Source organism: Cygnus olor, chromosome 3 (genome assembly GCF_009769625.2).
Source record: "Cygnus olor isolate bCygOlo1 chromosome 3, bCygOlo1.pri.v2, whole genome shotgun sequence".
Lineage (NCBI taxonomy): Eukaryota > Metazoa > Chordata > Aves > Anseriformes > Anatidae > Cygnus > Cygnus olor.
In genome coordinates, this window is record NC_049171.1 from 70,352,321 (window position 1) to 70,367,228 (window position 14,908).

The 14,908-nt window shown below is 34.3% G+C and overlaps 1 protein-coding gene across 1 annotated transcript in view; it reads right to left on the reverse strand.

The window, feature by feature from the left end:
* The window catches only part of ADGB (androglobin), a 120,216-nt gene that overhangs the window by 46,290 nt on the left and 59,018 nt on the right, over positions 1–14,908 (reverse strand). The window contains 7 exon segments of the mRNA XM_040553086.1: positions 389–527; positions 2,629–2,796; positions 5,289–5,403; positions 7,699–7,840; positions 8,908–9,007; positions 10,664–10,727; positions 12,741–12,909. Of these exon segments, the coding sequence (XP_040409020.1) occupies positions 389–527; positions 2,629–2,796; positions 5,289–5,403; positions 7,699–7,840; positions 8,908–9,007; positions 10,664–10,727; positions 12,741–12,909 (897 nt within the window).

Here is a 14,908-nt window from a genome sequence, read left to right on the forward strand (position 1 = left end):
GTAACTTGAGCCTTCCCTTGCTCTCATTTCATGTACACTGTAGCTATTTAAATTCATTTCAGATGATAATTTGAAAGAGATCCATGAACTGCAGTATACCAGGTAAAATAAAGTATCTGTAAGTGCTCATTAATACTGACAAATGCAATTCAAAGAAGACAAAGAGCAATTTTATAAATTAATAAAACATAAACATACTTTCTGGAACAAAGACAAGGATTAGTTCTATTATCAGATCTGTCAGAAATCTTGGGCATCTCATAGGAAGCAAACCATTTCTCATTCTTAATGAACCAGGAGAGAAAACACAAGATTAGTGAAGAGTTAATTCCCTCCAAAATAAGAATGGCAGATATGTTTGAAGTGATTAACAATACTGGTCCAGTACCTGAAGACACACTGTCATCCTCAAAAATCTCAGTGTCTTTAAAATCCAAAGTGAAGGACCTGAAGGCAAATTTGTATCTGTAAGGAACCTTCTTGCCCAAAACATATTTAATCAAATACCAAAATGCACTATTGAAAACCTAAAATCAAAAAGAAGAAAAACATTTATCAGAGAATTATTCATTTTCAAAAGCTGATTTATATTGTTCCTCATTAAAGTTGCAAAAACTGTTTAATTTTATTTTTCATTACATGTTTAAGTTCCTCTCATACAGTAACTGAAAATTAGTCCTCACTGTGGGACTACAGTGCTTCATGCCAGCAATCAAGAGAAAACCTGTTTCGTACCTGACTTTTTAAATACAGGACAGAATGTAAAGCATGTTTTTATCATCCCAAAATAGTTTATCAGTCTATGTAAAGTGAGCTGATTGTCTCAGACCAGAGGATGTAAGAACACACAATTGCCATCACGACAAATGGCATTCTTATTAGAAGTTTTAGAACAGAGACAAACAACTAAATGGGCATACTGAATTAATCGATGGTACCACTATTAAAAGTTAGAATATACTGATGGATAAAAGGGGAAAACTTGGTGTCTTATTTATTGGACTAAAGTGATGTTTTACTCTCAACAACTTGATGCTCTTTAACAAGCAGAAATGCAGTCCCTTTTTCCATCCCTGGCTAGATTAGAAATTTTAAAGTGTGTTTTTCAGAGCCTGTCTCACGATTTGAACTAAAGAACAGAGTAATAACTCAATGGAAAAATATTTATCTGATAATTTTTCTCTTTCATTGACCTTATTTCCAAATTGTTCTGCTTTCTGGAAACATTTTATCTCCAGTTATGTATAGTAATGTTAATAAAAACTTCCTTTGAAAAAATTAGCACTGGTGAAGAGAGAAATTACTTTAATACATGTTTATATTCAGAATCATTTTTCATTGTCTATATTAAAGATAGATTATTTCCATATTTTCATTCATGAATCACTGTTGGCTAATTCAGTGCCTCTCATTTATTTTATTTTTGTTTGTTTGTTTTTCTTATTCCTTTACAAATATATATACTGGTTTTGTGAGGGGAGAAGAGAGATGCCTCCTGAATTTTTCTTCAAGTCCCTAAGTTTTACACATTTCATAGTAGAAAATACATTTAAAATTTGTATTTTCCATTTCAGAGAGGACTTTTTGGACTTGGTTGAGAGTCCAATGCAATGCATTGTCAAAATGCAAGTCCAAATGCAGAGAGTCCATGTTGGACTTGGCATGAAAATTGGCTCTTTCATAAGAGATGCACCTGGAACCGCTTATAGTTCTGCTGTTTTGCTGATTTTGAGCCTGGTATTAAGCCTTTACATCAAAAAAATGACTTAGGTGCTCTATTGTTTTAATATAATTGATTTTAAGAATATGGTGCCCTTTCTTCTATTCAGTCTTCTAAAATAAACAATCTAAACTGTGTGAACTTTCCAGTACTTTGATGAAAGTGAAGCTGGAATATATAAAGCATCGACTGTAAAAAAAAAAAAAAAAAAAAAAAAAAAGCGCTAGCAGTACTATCAACGTTTACATAGACATTCAAATTACCATACCTTCTTATATCATGTTTTTGTTGCACTCTTCATAATAATGAAAAGTTACAGTACAGAGGTCTACACAGAAAGTGTAACTTTTTTATCATGTATACAAAGACCATTGAATTCATCACACACACAGAGCATAAAAGTGAAATAAGAACGTGGCAGTTTCAAAACAACACAAAATAAACTTGGAAATGGCATGCCTGAAACAAAAATTCATTGCTGTCTACAGTAACATATGTTGTATCAATGTTTTCCTGTACCATCAATATTGGGCACAGAAAGGAATCATGTTGGATTTTTTTTTTTTTTTCCATTTCAGGTAGTGTTTTTTAAATCTAAACTTAAGTCATAAAATTAAGTTGCTGATGTTTCGTGCCCCAAAAAGTGCTTAATGAAACTGTTAAACCAGAGGCTAAAATTCAGAGCACGTAGCGCACATATTAAAATGTGTTCATACCAAGAGGAGATAATTATGGTACACCATTGCAAGTTTCATTTATGCATTCAGTTAATGATGAATGCCACATTTGAAACTGTTGTGATGTCCTTTTTAAAAGTATAGTCATTGGTTTGAAGTAGACAACAATGTTAAGCCGTTATCTGACTTCTGTAGCCTTTAGATACATGTCCATTAAAATTGTTTGTTCACCTTGAAGTGTTCTTCAGCCATTCCAGTACTGTGGAGGCCAGGAGGACAGTGAGCTAGCTTCAGCTCCTTCAAGGCTTCAGAAAGTTCAGGCTTATTGCTGAAATTATTTATCACATTACCAATAGCTTTCAGGATAGCTGTAGCTTGTTCTATAAATCTGAAGCTCTCCTGGGGAAAAAGCAGAAAACCAACCATTGTTAGCAAGATTGTTCTAAGATTTTCTTTTGTTTCATTTGTAGGCTGTGACAGTATACAAGGGCTTTTTTCCTGTGCTGAAGTATTAAATTTTTCTTAAATCAACTGATTGTTATTAATTTTATAAACAATAAAATCAATTATGTATTCAAAATTTAAATTTAATCAAAATTCAAAACATGCAAAATTTCACTGACTTTAGCTATTGAAATGCAAATATTACAACATTATAACAGGTAGCATAATGCATATCTATTACGGATTTTATTTTTCCTATATCTTTAGTTCTAGAACATTTATTCAAAAATAAGATGCACATATAAACTTTCTACCGCAGTGTTAAGATGACTGCTGTCATCTGAAATGCACAGCATCTTTTCTGTTATAAAAGGGTATAGATGAGTATTTGTGTCTTCCTGAAAAAAAGTCCAAATACATGCTGCCTAAGTCATCATTAATCTTCATCAGGATTTCTGTGCAAAAATGTGGACACTTTCCTGCTAATGATACTCTGAAGTAAAGGGAATAGTCTAGCCAAAAGTCATTTTTTAATGCCACAGCTTCTCACATTTAAACCTCTTTGCTGCAATAAACATTGTAAATTTACCTAAGCTGTTTTAATGTTCAATTATTAGGACCCTGATTCACAGCATCACAGAATGTTTGAGGTTGGAAGGGACCTCCACAGATCATCTAGTCCAACCCCTCTGCTCAAGCAGGGTCTCACCTAGAGCATGTTACACAGGATTGCATCCAGGCGGATTTTGAATATCTCCAAAGAAGGAGACCTTACAAACTCTCTGGGCAGCCTGTTCCAGTGCTCTGTCACTCGAACTGTAAAGAAGTTCTTCCTTATATGGTGATGAAACATCCTGTGGTTCAATTTATACCCATTACCCCTTGTCCTATCACTGGTCACCACTGAGAAAAGTTTGGCCCCATCCTCTTTACATTGTCCCCTCAGCTATTTATAGAGATTGGTAAGTTCCCCTCTCAGTCTCCTCTTCTCTAGGCTAAATAGGCCCAACTCGCTTAGTCTTTCCTCATAAGACAGATACTCCAATCCCTTAATCATCTTCGTGGCTCTACGTTGGTCCCTCTCTAGAAGTTCTATGTCCGTCTTGTACTGGGGAGCCCAGAACTGGACACAATACTCCAGGTGTGGCCTCACCAGGGCTAAGTAGAGGGGGAGGATCACCTCTCTCGACCTGATGTCCACATTCCTCCTGATTCAGGCTAGGATCACATTGGCCTTCTTGGCTACAAGGGCACACTGCTGGCTCATGTTTAACTTGTTGTCCACCACAACCCCCATGTCCCTTTCTGCAGAGCTGCTCTCCAGCAGGTCAGCCCTCAACCTGTACTGGTGCCGGAGGCTGTTCCTCCCCAGGTGCAGCACGCTGCGCTTGCCCTTGTTGAACCTCATGAGGTTCCTCTCCGCCCAACTCTCTAGCCTGTCCAGGTCCCTCTGAATGGCCACACAGTCTTCCAGTATGTCAGCCACTCCGCCAAGCTTTGTATAATCAGCAAATTTGCTGAGGGTGCATTCTGTCCCTTCATCTAGGTCATTGATGAATAAGTTGAATAGCACTGGACCCAGTACTGAGTGCTGGGGGACACCACTAGCCACAGGCCTCCAACTAGACTCAGCACCATTGGGCACAAACCTCTGAGCTCTGCCATCCAGCCAGTTCTCAATCCACCCCACTGTCCACTCATGGATCCCACGCTTCCAGAGCTTGCCCAGGATGATCAACATTGCTATATAAATTTGTTGTTATACTCATCTTTTAATTTTATTTTACTGCACAACTGAGCTCTAGAAGCTACACTCCCTCCCCATCTGTCCATGCCAATTATTTGGGCATAGCACTTGCCAAAGAAATCTTGAAAATATGAATGTCAGTGATATCTGTCTGGAATGTATGCAAAGAAGACCAAAAGCTGTAGTAATTACTCCCTGTGGCGTCTTATCTCAGTAATGAAAAATTGTTTGAATCAATTGTTTATTTTAGGGATAAAAGCTACTCTGGGACTCAGTGAGTAATATGTGATCTCATGGGACAAAACAAATGTTATTGATGTGACAATTTATTTTTACTAGACAGGTACGTTTGAATATGGAATGATATTTGTACAAGTATTTTACCACATGCCTCCAACAGAGAACTTATACACAACCTCTGACATATGTATTTCAGCAAGAGTATTTTGAGTATTCCATTCCACACTGCTGTTCTCTGTGAACTACTATACTATCTGATGCTTACTTCCACATTTATACAAGACAACTGTTGCAAAATCCAACTTGGTACTTGTTATAAAACATATTTCTTTTATCTATTCATCTATTTCATACTGAAACATAATAACTAAATGATGATCCAACAGTACTTCACTTTAAAACTAAATAACAGTCAGAAACAGCTTTAGCATGATGTTTGACTGGTTCTTGCTATGCATACCTTTTCTAGACTTGGAATCACAGCATCCTCTTCTCCAAAAACACATGGCACCATGCTACAGAGATGAATATGGTACCCTATGGGAGAACTTACTGTGAACAGCAGTATGTGTCGCCTACATTAAAGAAAAAAAAAAAAAAATTTTGTTTTAAAGTCATAATAAATCTTAGATTTTCCTTTCATACAAACATTTGGCAAAAGTGAAATCCTTTCCTAGATTTTTCTAGCTCTTCAAATCATGCATTTCTAACTTCTTGCTTTGCAAAAACTTCCAGGTATAGGCTGTAGGTAAAATCAGAAAAGTCACTATTTTATTTGTTTATTTATTAGATTTTACTCTCTTTTCTATATCAAAATACATGATTTCAATATTTCAGGTGGATACACCCCAAATCCTTCAGTCAGGTAGCTACACTTAAAAACACATTTGCTTTAGAAAACTTTGATAGGAAGATAAATGTTCTGGTCATAAAAATAAATTAGACCATAATTTCCATGTTTGCAGCGGTAAAAAACAGAAAAATTTAACAGACGCTTGGTAGATGAACCTTTCAGATTGGTGGCTTTGTGTAGCAACTGTGGGCCAAACCATCCAACTGTTATCTACTCAGGTGGCAAACAACAGAAATTCAGTATGTGTTATTGGCATATGCCCATCTTATTCTTGTTTAGCTCACCATACTCTACAACAGGTTCCAATCATAAGTCAAAATATTCCCAACTATGGTTATACAACACTGGGGTCTCAAGCTCCTCTCTCCAGTGAGTATTTTCCTACAGTCCATCTGAAATACTTGAGAAATCTATTGCCATTAAATAGGGAAGTTTCATGGTCTTATATCATTGTCAGAATGGCATTTAGCTCAGTAGGTTTGTAAAAGCTGCAATTTTGTTTTAAACAGAGATACAGCAGTGAGAATAAGAAAGGAGAGTTATATTGCTAACCACATCCCAAAAGATTTTTTTTAATCGTATCTTCTTTGGAGTGAAATGTGAGGTGCCCCCTGGCAACCAAGAGGCAGAGGGAAGAAACTGCCTTCCAGGCTGAGCAAGTCATTTCTCATTTGGAATGAAAAGGGGGCAGCAGTCAATATAAGCCCATTTGTTTCCCACACCTGCTGTAAATTAAGGCTTACTGAAAGCCTGAATAGAGGAGAGAAAATCAAAAGTGGGATACTTAACTTTTAGAATTGCCTGTATCTCTAGTAGCTTTGAAGTTTGCAGGTGCAAGAAGAAGAATTTATTTTGGCTTCGCAGAGGGCAGCGGTATGCAAATTTGGAAACTATGCTTAGGAAATGCACGTGCCAAAGAACTAACCTACAATCAGAATAGTATCTTTTCTATATTAATCCAAATCCAGACAATTAGAGGGCTACATTAAAGATCTAATTTTAATATCAACATGCTAGTGTTGTGTGGTTTTTTCTCTATGCCTATTTATTTGTTTGTTGTTTTAAGGGATTTAAAATATATGACACATATTTGATATATACGCAATCAATTGTCTAAAGTACATTTTGTTGTACTCTAAGTATGTAGCATGATACTGATTTATATTTTAAGAAAGATAAATTATCTTAGGAGAGCAGAAAAAAAGCAAGCTGAAAGTTCAGGTCATTACTTTTCAAATACATTTTGTGTCATCTTTTTGAGATAAAACTGGTGTATTTCTATTTTTGGAAATGTAAAAAGCCTCAATGAATTAGTCAGCAACCTCCTGCTTAGGGCAAGATACAGTGATGTCATCTTCTTTCATGGGAAACATTTTCAGAAACTAACAAATATCAAAGGCTTTTGCCTTTTATCTATTTATTTTAATAATCAGGCAATGCTCTACGCTACATATATGGAGTTACATACGAAGATAAATAAATTATATTAAGCACTAGTAATACAGTTTTGGAACAACTTTAGAATGTGAGGTAAGCTATGCAAGGCTTCTTGGATGCCCTCAGAATTTCTCCTTTCATGGTTCATAAATCCTATTTCAAGAAAAGCTATGAACCTCGTGCATTATTCTTTCATAGTTCCACTAAAAATCCTAATCTTTTTATTTTTGTTGGCATTTTGAGAAATATCTCAAAATCATTCTAGTTAGAAATAATGTTAAGTAAAATTTGTATTCTAGTTCATAATATTTTTGTATTAAAACGTATAAACTAACAAACATGATTTGTCTTGCTAAGTACTCTTAAACAAGATCAAAAAGTTCAAAATCTTTATAAGGGCTTGGTTAATTATTTTAAATTCCTAGCAATTTTGCAGACTTACCAAATCTTAGCTATCAAACAGTTTGATATTTCAAAAACATATGTTTTAGAAAATAAAACCTTAGTTACTACATAAAGTAAAAAATCATCTCAATCCCTAAGCATAAAGAAGCCTTCAGAAATGAAGGCTCATACATACCCAACAGGAAGATTTAACACAGTAGCTTTGGTTGCATATGTATGCATCTTCAGCACATGCTCCCCAGGAGTTGCACATTTCCAAGAGAAATGTTCAACCATCAGCATTGCCTTTGAAGTACTAGAAGCTTCTTGTTTAGTAGCTATGATAAGAGAGAAAACCAAACAGAAATACCAAAACAAACAAACAAAACACAATTAAGGGGAAGGAATAACAGTAAAAATTATATGAATAATTATGTAAAAATTTATGTGAATATATATCTACCTTACAGTCATTGAGATCTTTATATAGGCTTTGATAATGAACAGAAAAGACGTAGTCATTAAAAATAGTCAGGTGATACAGAATATGGCTAATTTGTACTATTTACCAGAAAACCATGGCTTAAACAAGGCATTGAAAGAATGTGTACATTTGATATCTTCCAAGTCACTTAAAGATGCTCTAAAACTTCTTAAAAGTTTTAGAATACATATTCTGTTATCTTGCAAAGAAAGTGAACACACATACAAAGCTTATATTCATACTATAGTTTAGTTATTTTAACAGGTTGATTAGGTTTTGGTATTGTTTTTGTTGTTGTTGTTTTGGTTTGGTTTTAAGGTTTTTTTTGATTCTAGCTGCTGTACTCCTGAAGCACTAAAATTATGTCTATACCTGATGTTCAAATGTCTTTTTAACTTAAGCTGATCATCATAATATTCATTAGCTTTACTGTATGCTATTCTATGATTCCCATAGAATTCAAGCAATTTTTATTTAAACCATCCAAACTTTTGGATTTTGAAATAATCCACCTTTAAATGAGCTTACTGTGCATTGGTTTAAAAATCAGTTCAAAAATCATCTCTAGTCATATTACTAACTTTACTGCATTTTTATCAGCTCAGGCATAAAGTGGCTTTCAAGAATGAAAATTATGTAGATTAAAAAAAAAAAAAAAAGACTAAGAAACACAAGGAAATCCATATCAGAAAGATAATGATGAAAAGCATGCATCAAAACATAATATATAGTAAAGGGATCCTTTCAAGAAAATATTCATTTTCAATATGAAGTAACAAGAAAACATTCCTTGGACTTTTAGTGTATTACCAAGAATCAACTTTACTATTTAATGCTAAACTATGCCAAAATACTCCATAGCTAAACTCAACTGCATAAACATATTAAACATTAACATACACTTTTCTACATTGGCCTTACCTCCAATGTCCCAGCGTACTAATGCAGAGAAACTAACCAGTATTTCAACGGATTTCAGACTGTCCACAAGTAAATAATAGAGGACTTGATCGTCAGTAGACTGTATAGAAAAAAGATATTTTAATATCTTTCATTTTTTACTCTCTCTCATTTTTGTTGAACATTGCCTCTCAGACTTATAAAAAGCATTAGATTTTTTATATTATGACCATAGATACGGTATGAAAAAGAAGAAATTAGTCGTCCTTATTTCCTCCAAATAGCAGATATCATTCGAGCCCAGAGCCTCATGCTGCATGTATAAACCATATTGTTCAGTTAGGAGATAAAAGAAAATGTAAAAGTTTCTTGAATGAGAATTCATCTACTTTTACATGATTTTCTTTACATGTAGTACTTCAGTAATTCCCCTTGACAAACAGCATTTAACAGAACAAAATGTTTGCTTTGTGTTGCAACTTCCGGACTCTAGTTAGATACAGTAAGCTTATAAGAAATAAAGGCTTTTTTAATTGGTAAATATAACTGATTCTGCCTCATTATGTATGGAGGCAGCATTTTTCATTCTCAACTTTAATACAAAATTCTTGTTCAAATATCAAAAACAGTAGAATGACTCTGCTGTTCCTAGATATTCTTCAAAATCTGAAGGTGAATAAGCTTCTTTGCTTCAGAACTCTTTTAATATGTCAGCTTTTTCCTGAAGACATATCAATACATTTTTGGTGTTTGATCCTGGAATACAATTCCTGTTAGCTTTGTAGCATAATATAAAAGTGTTTTTATAACGCTGATACAGAATTTGCCTAATAGTGTAAACACCTCATGCTTATCAATGTAAAAAATAGAATGATGTTATAGCAAAGGGTGATTAGATACGTTTTAGCACAACAGCACAGAAGGTTATATAGTCTGCATTTGATTACGGCTTGTGGAAGTATATCGTGTAATTTTTGATAAAATTTGTTATGATTTGATTATAAACACAGAGAGGTGTAGAGGCACTACAATTATGAAGCACAATCCATGTAGTTAACTTTCTCAGTACAGAATTTTATATTAAATTCATACCTGGAGTTTATACTTAACAAAGTACTATGTAATTACACTACAGTTACAGCATGCAACTAGAGCTGGAACAGGATATTCAGACATGTTGAATAGCATTCTGATAATAAGAACTAATGGCAGGTTTAAAAAGCTATCGTTATTTCAGTGTAACTGAGAGTTAGTTCTGCATCAGAACCTGATCATAGGACTTAGTATGTAAAGAGAAAATGGAGGGTTAAGCTGAACAGACCCTTGATTTGGGTATTAGGTGACAGGTGAAGATGAATGAGAACTGAAGAGGGGATTCTGAAGCTGAATCATTATTGAAATTAATTTAGAAAAGTCTCTACATTGCTATGAGGCAGATTTCATTCAAGATAAAGGATGGATGGAGATGTGTTTCACTCTAAAATATATTCTCACTACCAACTTTTATGATTTACTTATTCAATATGTTTTGAATTATTCTGCAATGGCAATCCACAACATTTTTTTCCCCTTGTCTTAAACACAATGAATCACTTCTGGGTATTTTCTAACAAACATCTTTATATTGATTGTAATAATTCTAAGGTGTTATTATTTTTTCAGTAATAGCAGTTCTATGTGGTGTACCAATGAAATTTAGGAAATATGTACTATCGAATTATGTAAAGTTTTGACAAAAAAATTTAAAAGTACATACAAACTCAATATAGTCGTATACCTTAAAATCTGTCTTCTGGTAATTATAAGCATATGTGTGTGGCTTATGGAAAACATACAGGTTCCTAGGAAGAAAACAACACAAAACAAAAAGTGGGAAAATAATATTAGTATAAATGACATATTTCAGGTATATTTTTTTTCATTGTATAAGATACTAATTTTACTTAGTAAACACATTATAATCTTCCATAAATCACTCACAGCTATTTCTCATAAATGATTCAGTATTTTTTGCTTCATAAAAGGTCAGTACAATTCATCTCCGGAGAAAGCAGCTGATATTAATTTATACTTTTGCTGTACTTATAAAGTGCAGTCCACTGGAGGTCAAGCCACTAATTTGTCCTATTAATCTGTAATCTATGAATTGTAATAAGCTAATATTACTTAATAATTTCCATGCCTAAAAATTGCTGTAATGAAGTTTTCTATGAAGTGTTTCACAGTAAGGTAGAACTCTTTTGTAAAGTTTATTAATACCTCTTTCAATTATCTGGTGACTGCTTACTTTCAGAAACTTTATCACAATTCCTGATTAAAATATATATATATATATTCTGACCTTGATTTAACCAAGGACAATATTTTGGCTTCAGTGTTAATTTAGGATGGATGACATTGAATGTGAAGTCCAATGTCTTACATAAAATAAAAGTTTTGATTACTCAGGTATTTTATTCATGATTTATTGCTGACATATCAATTCCTACAATGACCAGAGTTTTTCTGATTTCCCAAAGGTGATACAAACTCTGAACATTCGTCTTGTTTTGAGGGTATCGGAGATATAGACTAGTCAGATAAGGAAATGCTTCCAACAGAACTGACCGGTAAAAATTAAAATGTTAGGCACCTAAATTCTTCAAGTGATAAATTCTTCAAAGGTGAATTGAGATGCTTTTCATAACAAATGTTTTACCAGTTCACTGTAAAAATAATAACTCAAATTAATAACTCAAATGCACTTAGGACAGGAATTTAAGAAACTGACAAATGCTTGGTATTTCTTAATATTGCTGTAGTCTACAAAATGTCAACGCTATTTTAACATTTGGCTAACAAGTTTAAGAGTCCATATTTTACACTCTATGAAAATAAAAGCTTCACACAAAAAAATCCCAATTACAAACTAAAATTAAAAAAAAAAAAAAGTGTGAGCTTTCTCTGAGAAAATGATTCCCGTCAGCAATGTGAGGTTGTCCAAAGGAGCTGTATTTTTCCAGGCTCCTTAAATACAGAAGACAGAAGTTAAAGGGATACCCCAGAAGGGAAGTTGGGGACCAGGGGAAGGCAGAAAGGAAAAATGACAGCAAAGACAGTATGCAAGCAACGTGACAATTACAAATAGCAGAATGATTTTAAAGAACATCAGAAAAGGGTGTTTATTTTTAATATACAGATCAGGTCTGAAATATATATATAAATATTAAGTAAACTACACAATTTTTAAAAGAAGAAATTTTAAAATTGGTGGGAGAATACAAAGTTTCTTTTCTGGAGTAAGTTCTGAAGTAGTGGGAAAACAAAATCTTACCTAAGGGCTGATGTGCAACATAAATGTTGCACTTGTCTTGATCCGTCTCGTCTATGCTTTATATGCTACACATGCATAATGCCAAGTTCTAAGTGTGAGTAAAAATGTGATATTTAGAATTTTTTCCCTTTCAAATACGGAAGATTTCAACAATTTTTATTGCTTTAGAATTGTAACGTTCACAGACTGGGGCCAACCAGTGGCTGATGTGTCAGATGAGAGCACCCGAATTGCTGTGTGCTCCATGACCTACCATGCTCTATCCTCTTTACATACAGTGTGTAATACACTTCATGAAGCTGATGGCTGTGTTCTCTGCAGTACTCTGGAGGGCACACCCAAGACAGCCTGGGGCTGCACCTACAGATTCATTGCCAATAGAGACAGTAAATCTGAAGCCTTGGGACTACCCCGAAAGGAAGGATAGTTATACATAAAAGATCTGTTGAGAAGAAACAGGTTTTATATAGTCACATTTCACATTTTATCATTATTATACCATACATTTTAAGGAATACAACACAAAACCTCTGTTTCTTACTGGAAACAAACACAGAAGTCTTCAAAGCTAATCCAGGTTTCCTTGGAAACAGAAGTAATTTCTGACTTGATTTCTTCCTTTGATTTATCCTCTCTCTGGCTGTTCATAACAGTATCAGCTGTTTCTGACATTTGTTTTGCATCAGAACTAATATTTTCATGCAATTCTTCTGCAGAGATAAGAAGACACACAGATTCAATACACTAATAATATGTACATCAAAGTAAAATTATATTTATTTTGAAAAATTATCCTAAAATTATCAGGGTATTTTCCACACATCTTAAGAGTTTAAAAAACAACAACAACAACAACAAAACACTAAACTAAAAAGTTCAAAAGATGACTGAAACAATTCTGTATAGGTTCTTGTTGCCTCCGTCTGAAGTGAGCATGTAAGAAATATACAACAATTTGTCCAAAGATTCTGTTCAGTGAAAAGCTGGTGTGGCAGTATGACGTAATTTTTTATAACCCCCAGAAGACAAAAAATATATGAGAGTGAGGACGTAAAGACCTATTTTTGCTGCTGGTACTTAGGCAGTGCTCCTTTGATACTACACACGCAAGTCTGTCTAACTACTTGTTAACAGAAGTTAATTTGAACAATATTACATTTATTTTCTTGTAGAAAAATCAGAACTATTGTCATATGCATACCAAAATATTAACACAGAATTGTCTTGTAGAAACATTTTGTAATCATTTAATAACATTTTAATTTGCATTGAAACATCACCTTTCTCTGCCTTTACTCTGTGAGATTCATCTGAATTGTTGTAGGAGATGTTTAGTCTTCTCCAAAAAGAAGTTTTGAGGAGAGCTCAGAACAGCTGAGATTAATAGAACAGTTCAAACATTAACAGCTATTAAATCAGAATGTTTCCTAAGGAAAAACATGAGGTAATATCCAAACAGGCTTTTACAAATGAGAAAGCTAATTAGAAAAATGCATAATTTAAATTTAAATATGCTTTGTAATATTTCATGATCAATGAAACATATAACGATCTGCTGAATAATGAGTTTACCGGATATAGATGCCTCTAAATTATTTTTGCAACTGTTTTTCAAGAATGAAAAGTAGCGTAATGTAAGGAGATGTCAGAAAATAAGATTTCTGAGGAGTGACTGAGGGACTTGAGATTTAGTCTTGAGAAATGGAGGTTGAGGGCAGACCTCATCGTTCTCTATGACTACCTGAAAGGAGGTTGCAGCGAAGAGGGTGTCAGTCTCTTAGGTGACAAGTGATAGGATACAAGGAAACAGCCACAAGTTGTGCCAGGGGGGGATTCAGATTGGATATTAGGAAGAGTTTCTTCTCAGAGAGGGTGGTGAAGCATTGGAACAGGCTGCCCATGGAAGCAGTGGAGTCCCCATTCCTGAAGGTATTTAAGAGATGTGTGAACACGACACTAAGGGACATGGTTTAGTGATGGGACTTGGTAGGTCAGCTTGATGGTTGGACTTGATGATATTGAAGGTCTTTTCCAGCCTAGAGGATTCTATGATTCTATGAAATGTGCCAAAGACCTTTTTCTCTCCCTTACAGTATGGAAAAACTTCTTGAAAGCTGGGAAACCTAGGCTTTTTCTTAGATATAAGTTAATACAGCTTTCAGGCCTCTAGTGAAATAACCACAGTGGCTTACAAATCTGCCTATCACAGAAAGGGTCACCAGAGCTGAACTATGCCTTATGCCATTGTCATCTTCCTGCAGCTCAATGTTTCTCTTCATTTTTAACACCAGTGCTAGAACACTATCAATAGACCTTGTTCAGAATCAATTGGGTCAATAGATCTCTGCTGCCTTCAAACAGAAGATATGTTCCACATTATTTAAAAGTCAATACATAAGCCTGTCTGTTGATTATGTATGCAGACTGGGACCAGAGGAAACCTTAGCCCTCCCAGTACAACTAAAGGAAAGCAAAAGCAGTGTCAACAAAATGGCTGAATTTTCCCCACTAGAAAAATGTCATATGACATCAAAATGTCATATTTTATCCTTTTTTATCCATGTATTCTAAAGAATATTCTGTTCAGAACTTCCTGGCTCCATAAAGAAATATAAGAAAAAAATAAAACAAGCTGCTTACATACCTTGTATGCAAGAAGTGACACTTCTAGCTATGAGAAACTGCTAACACTGGGTGTTATAGTGAAGA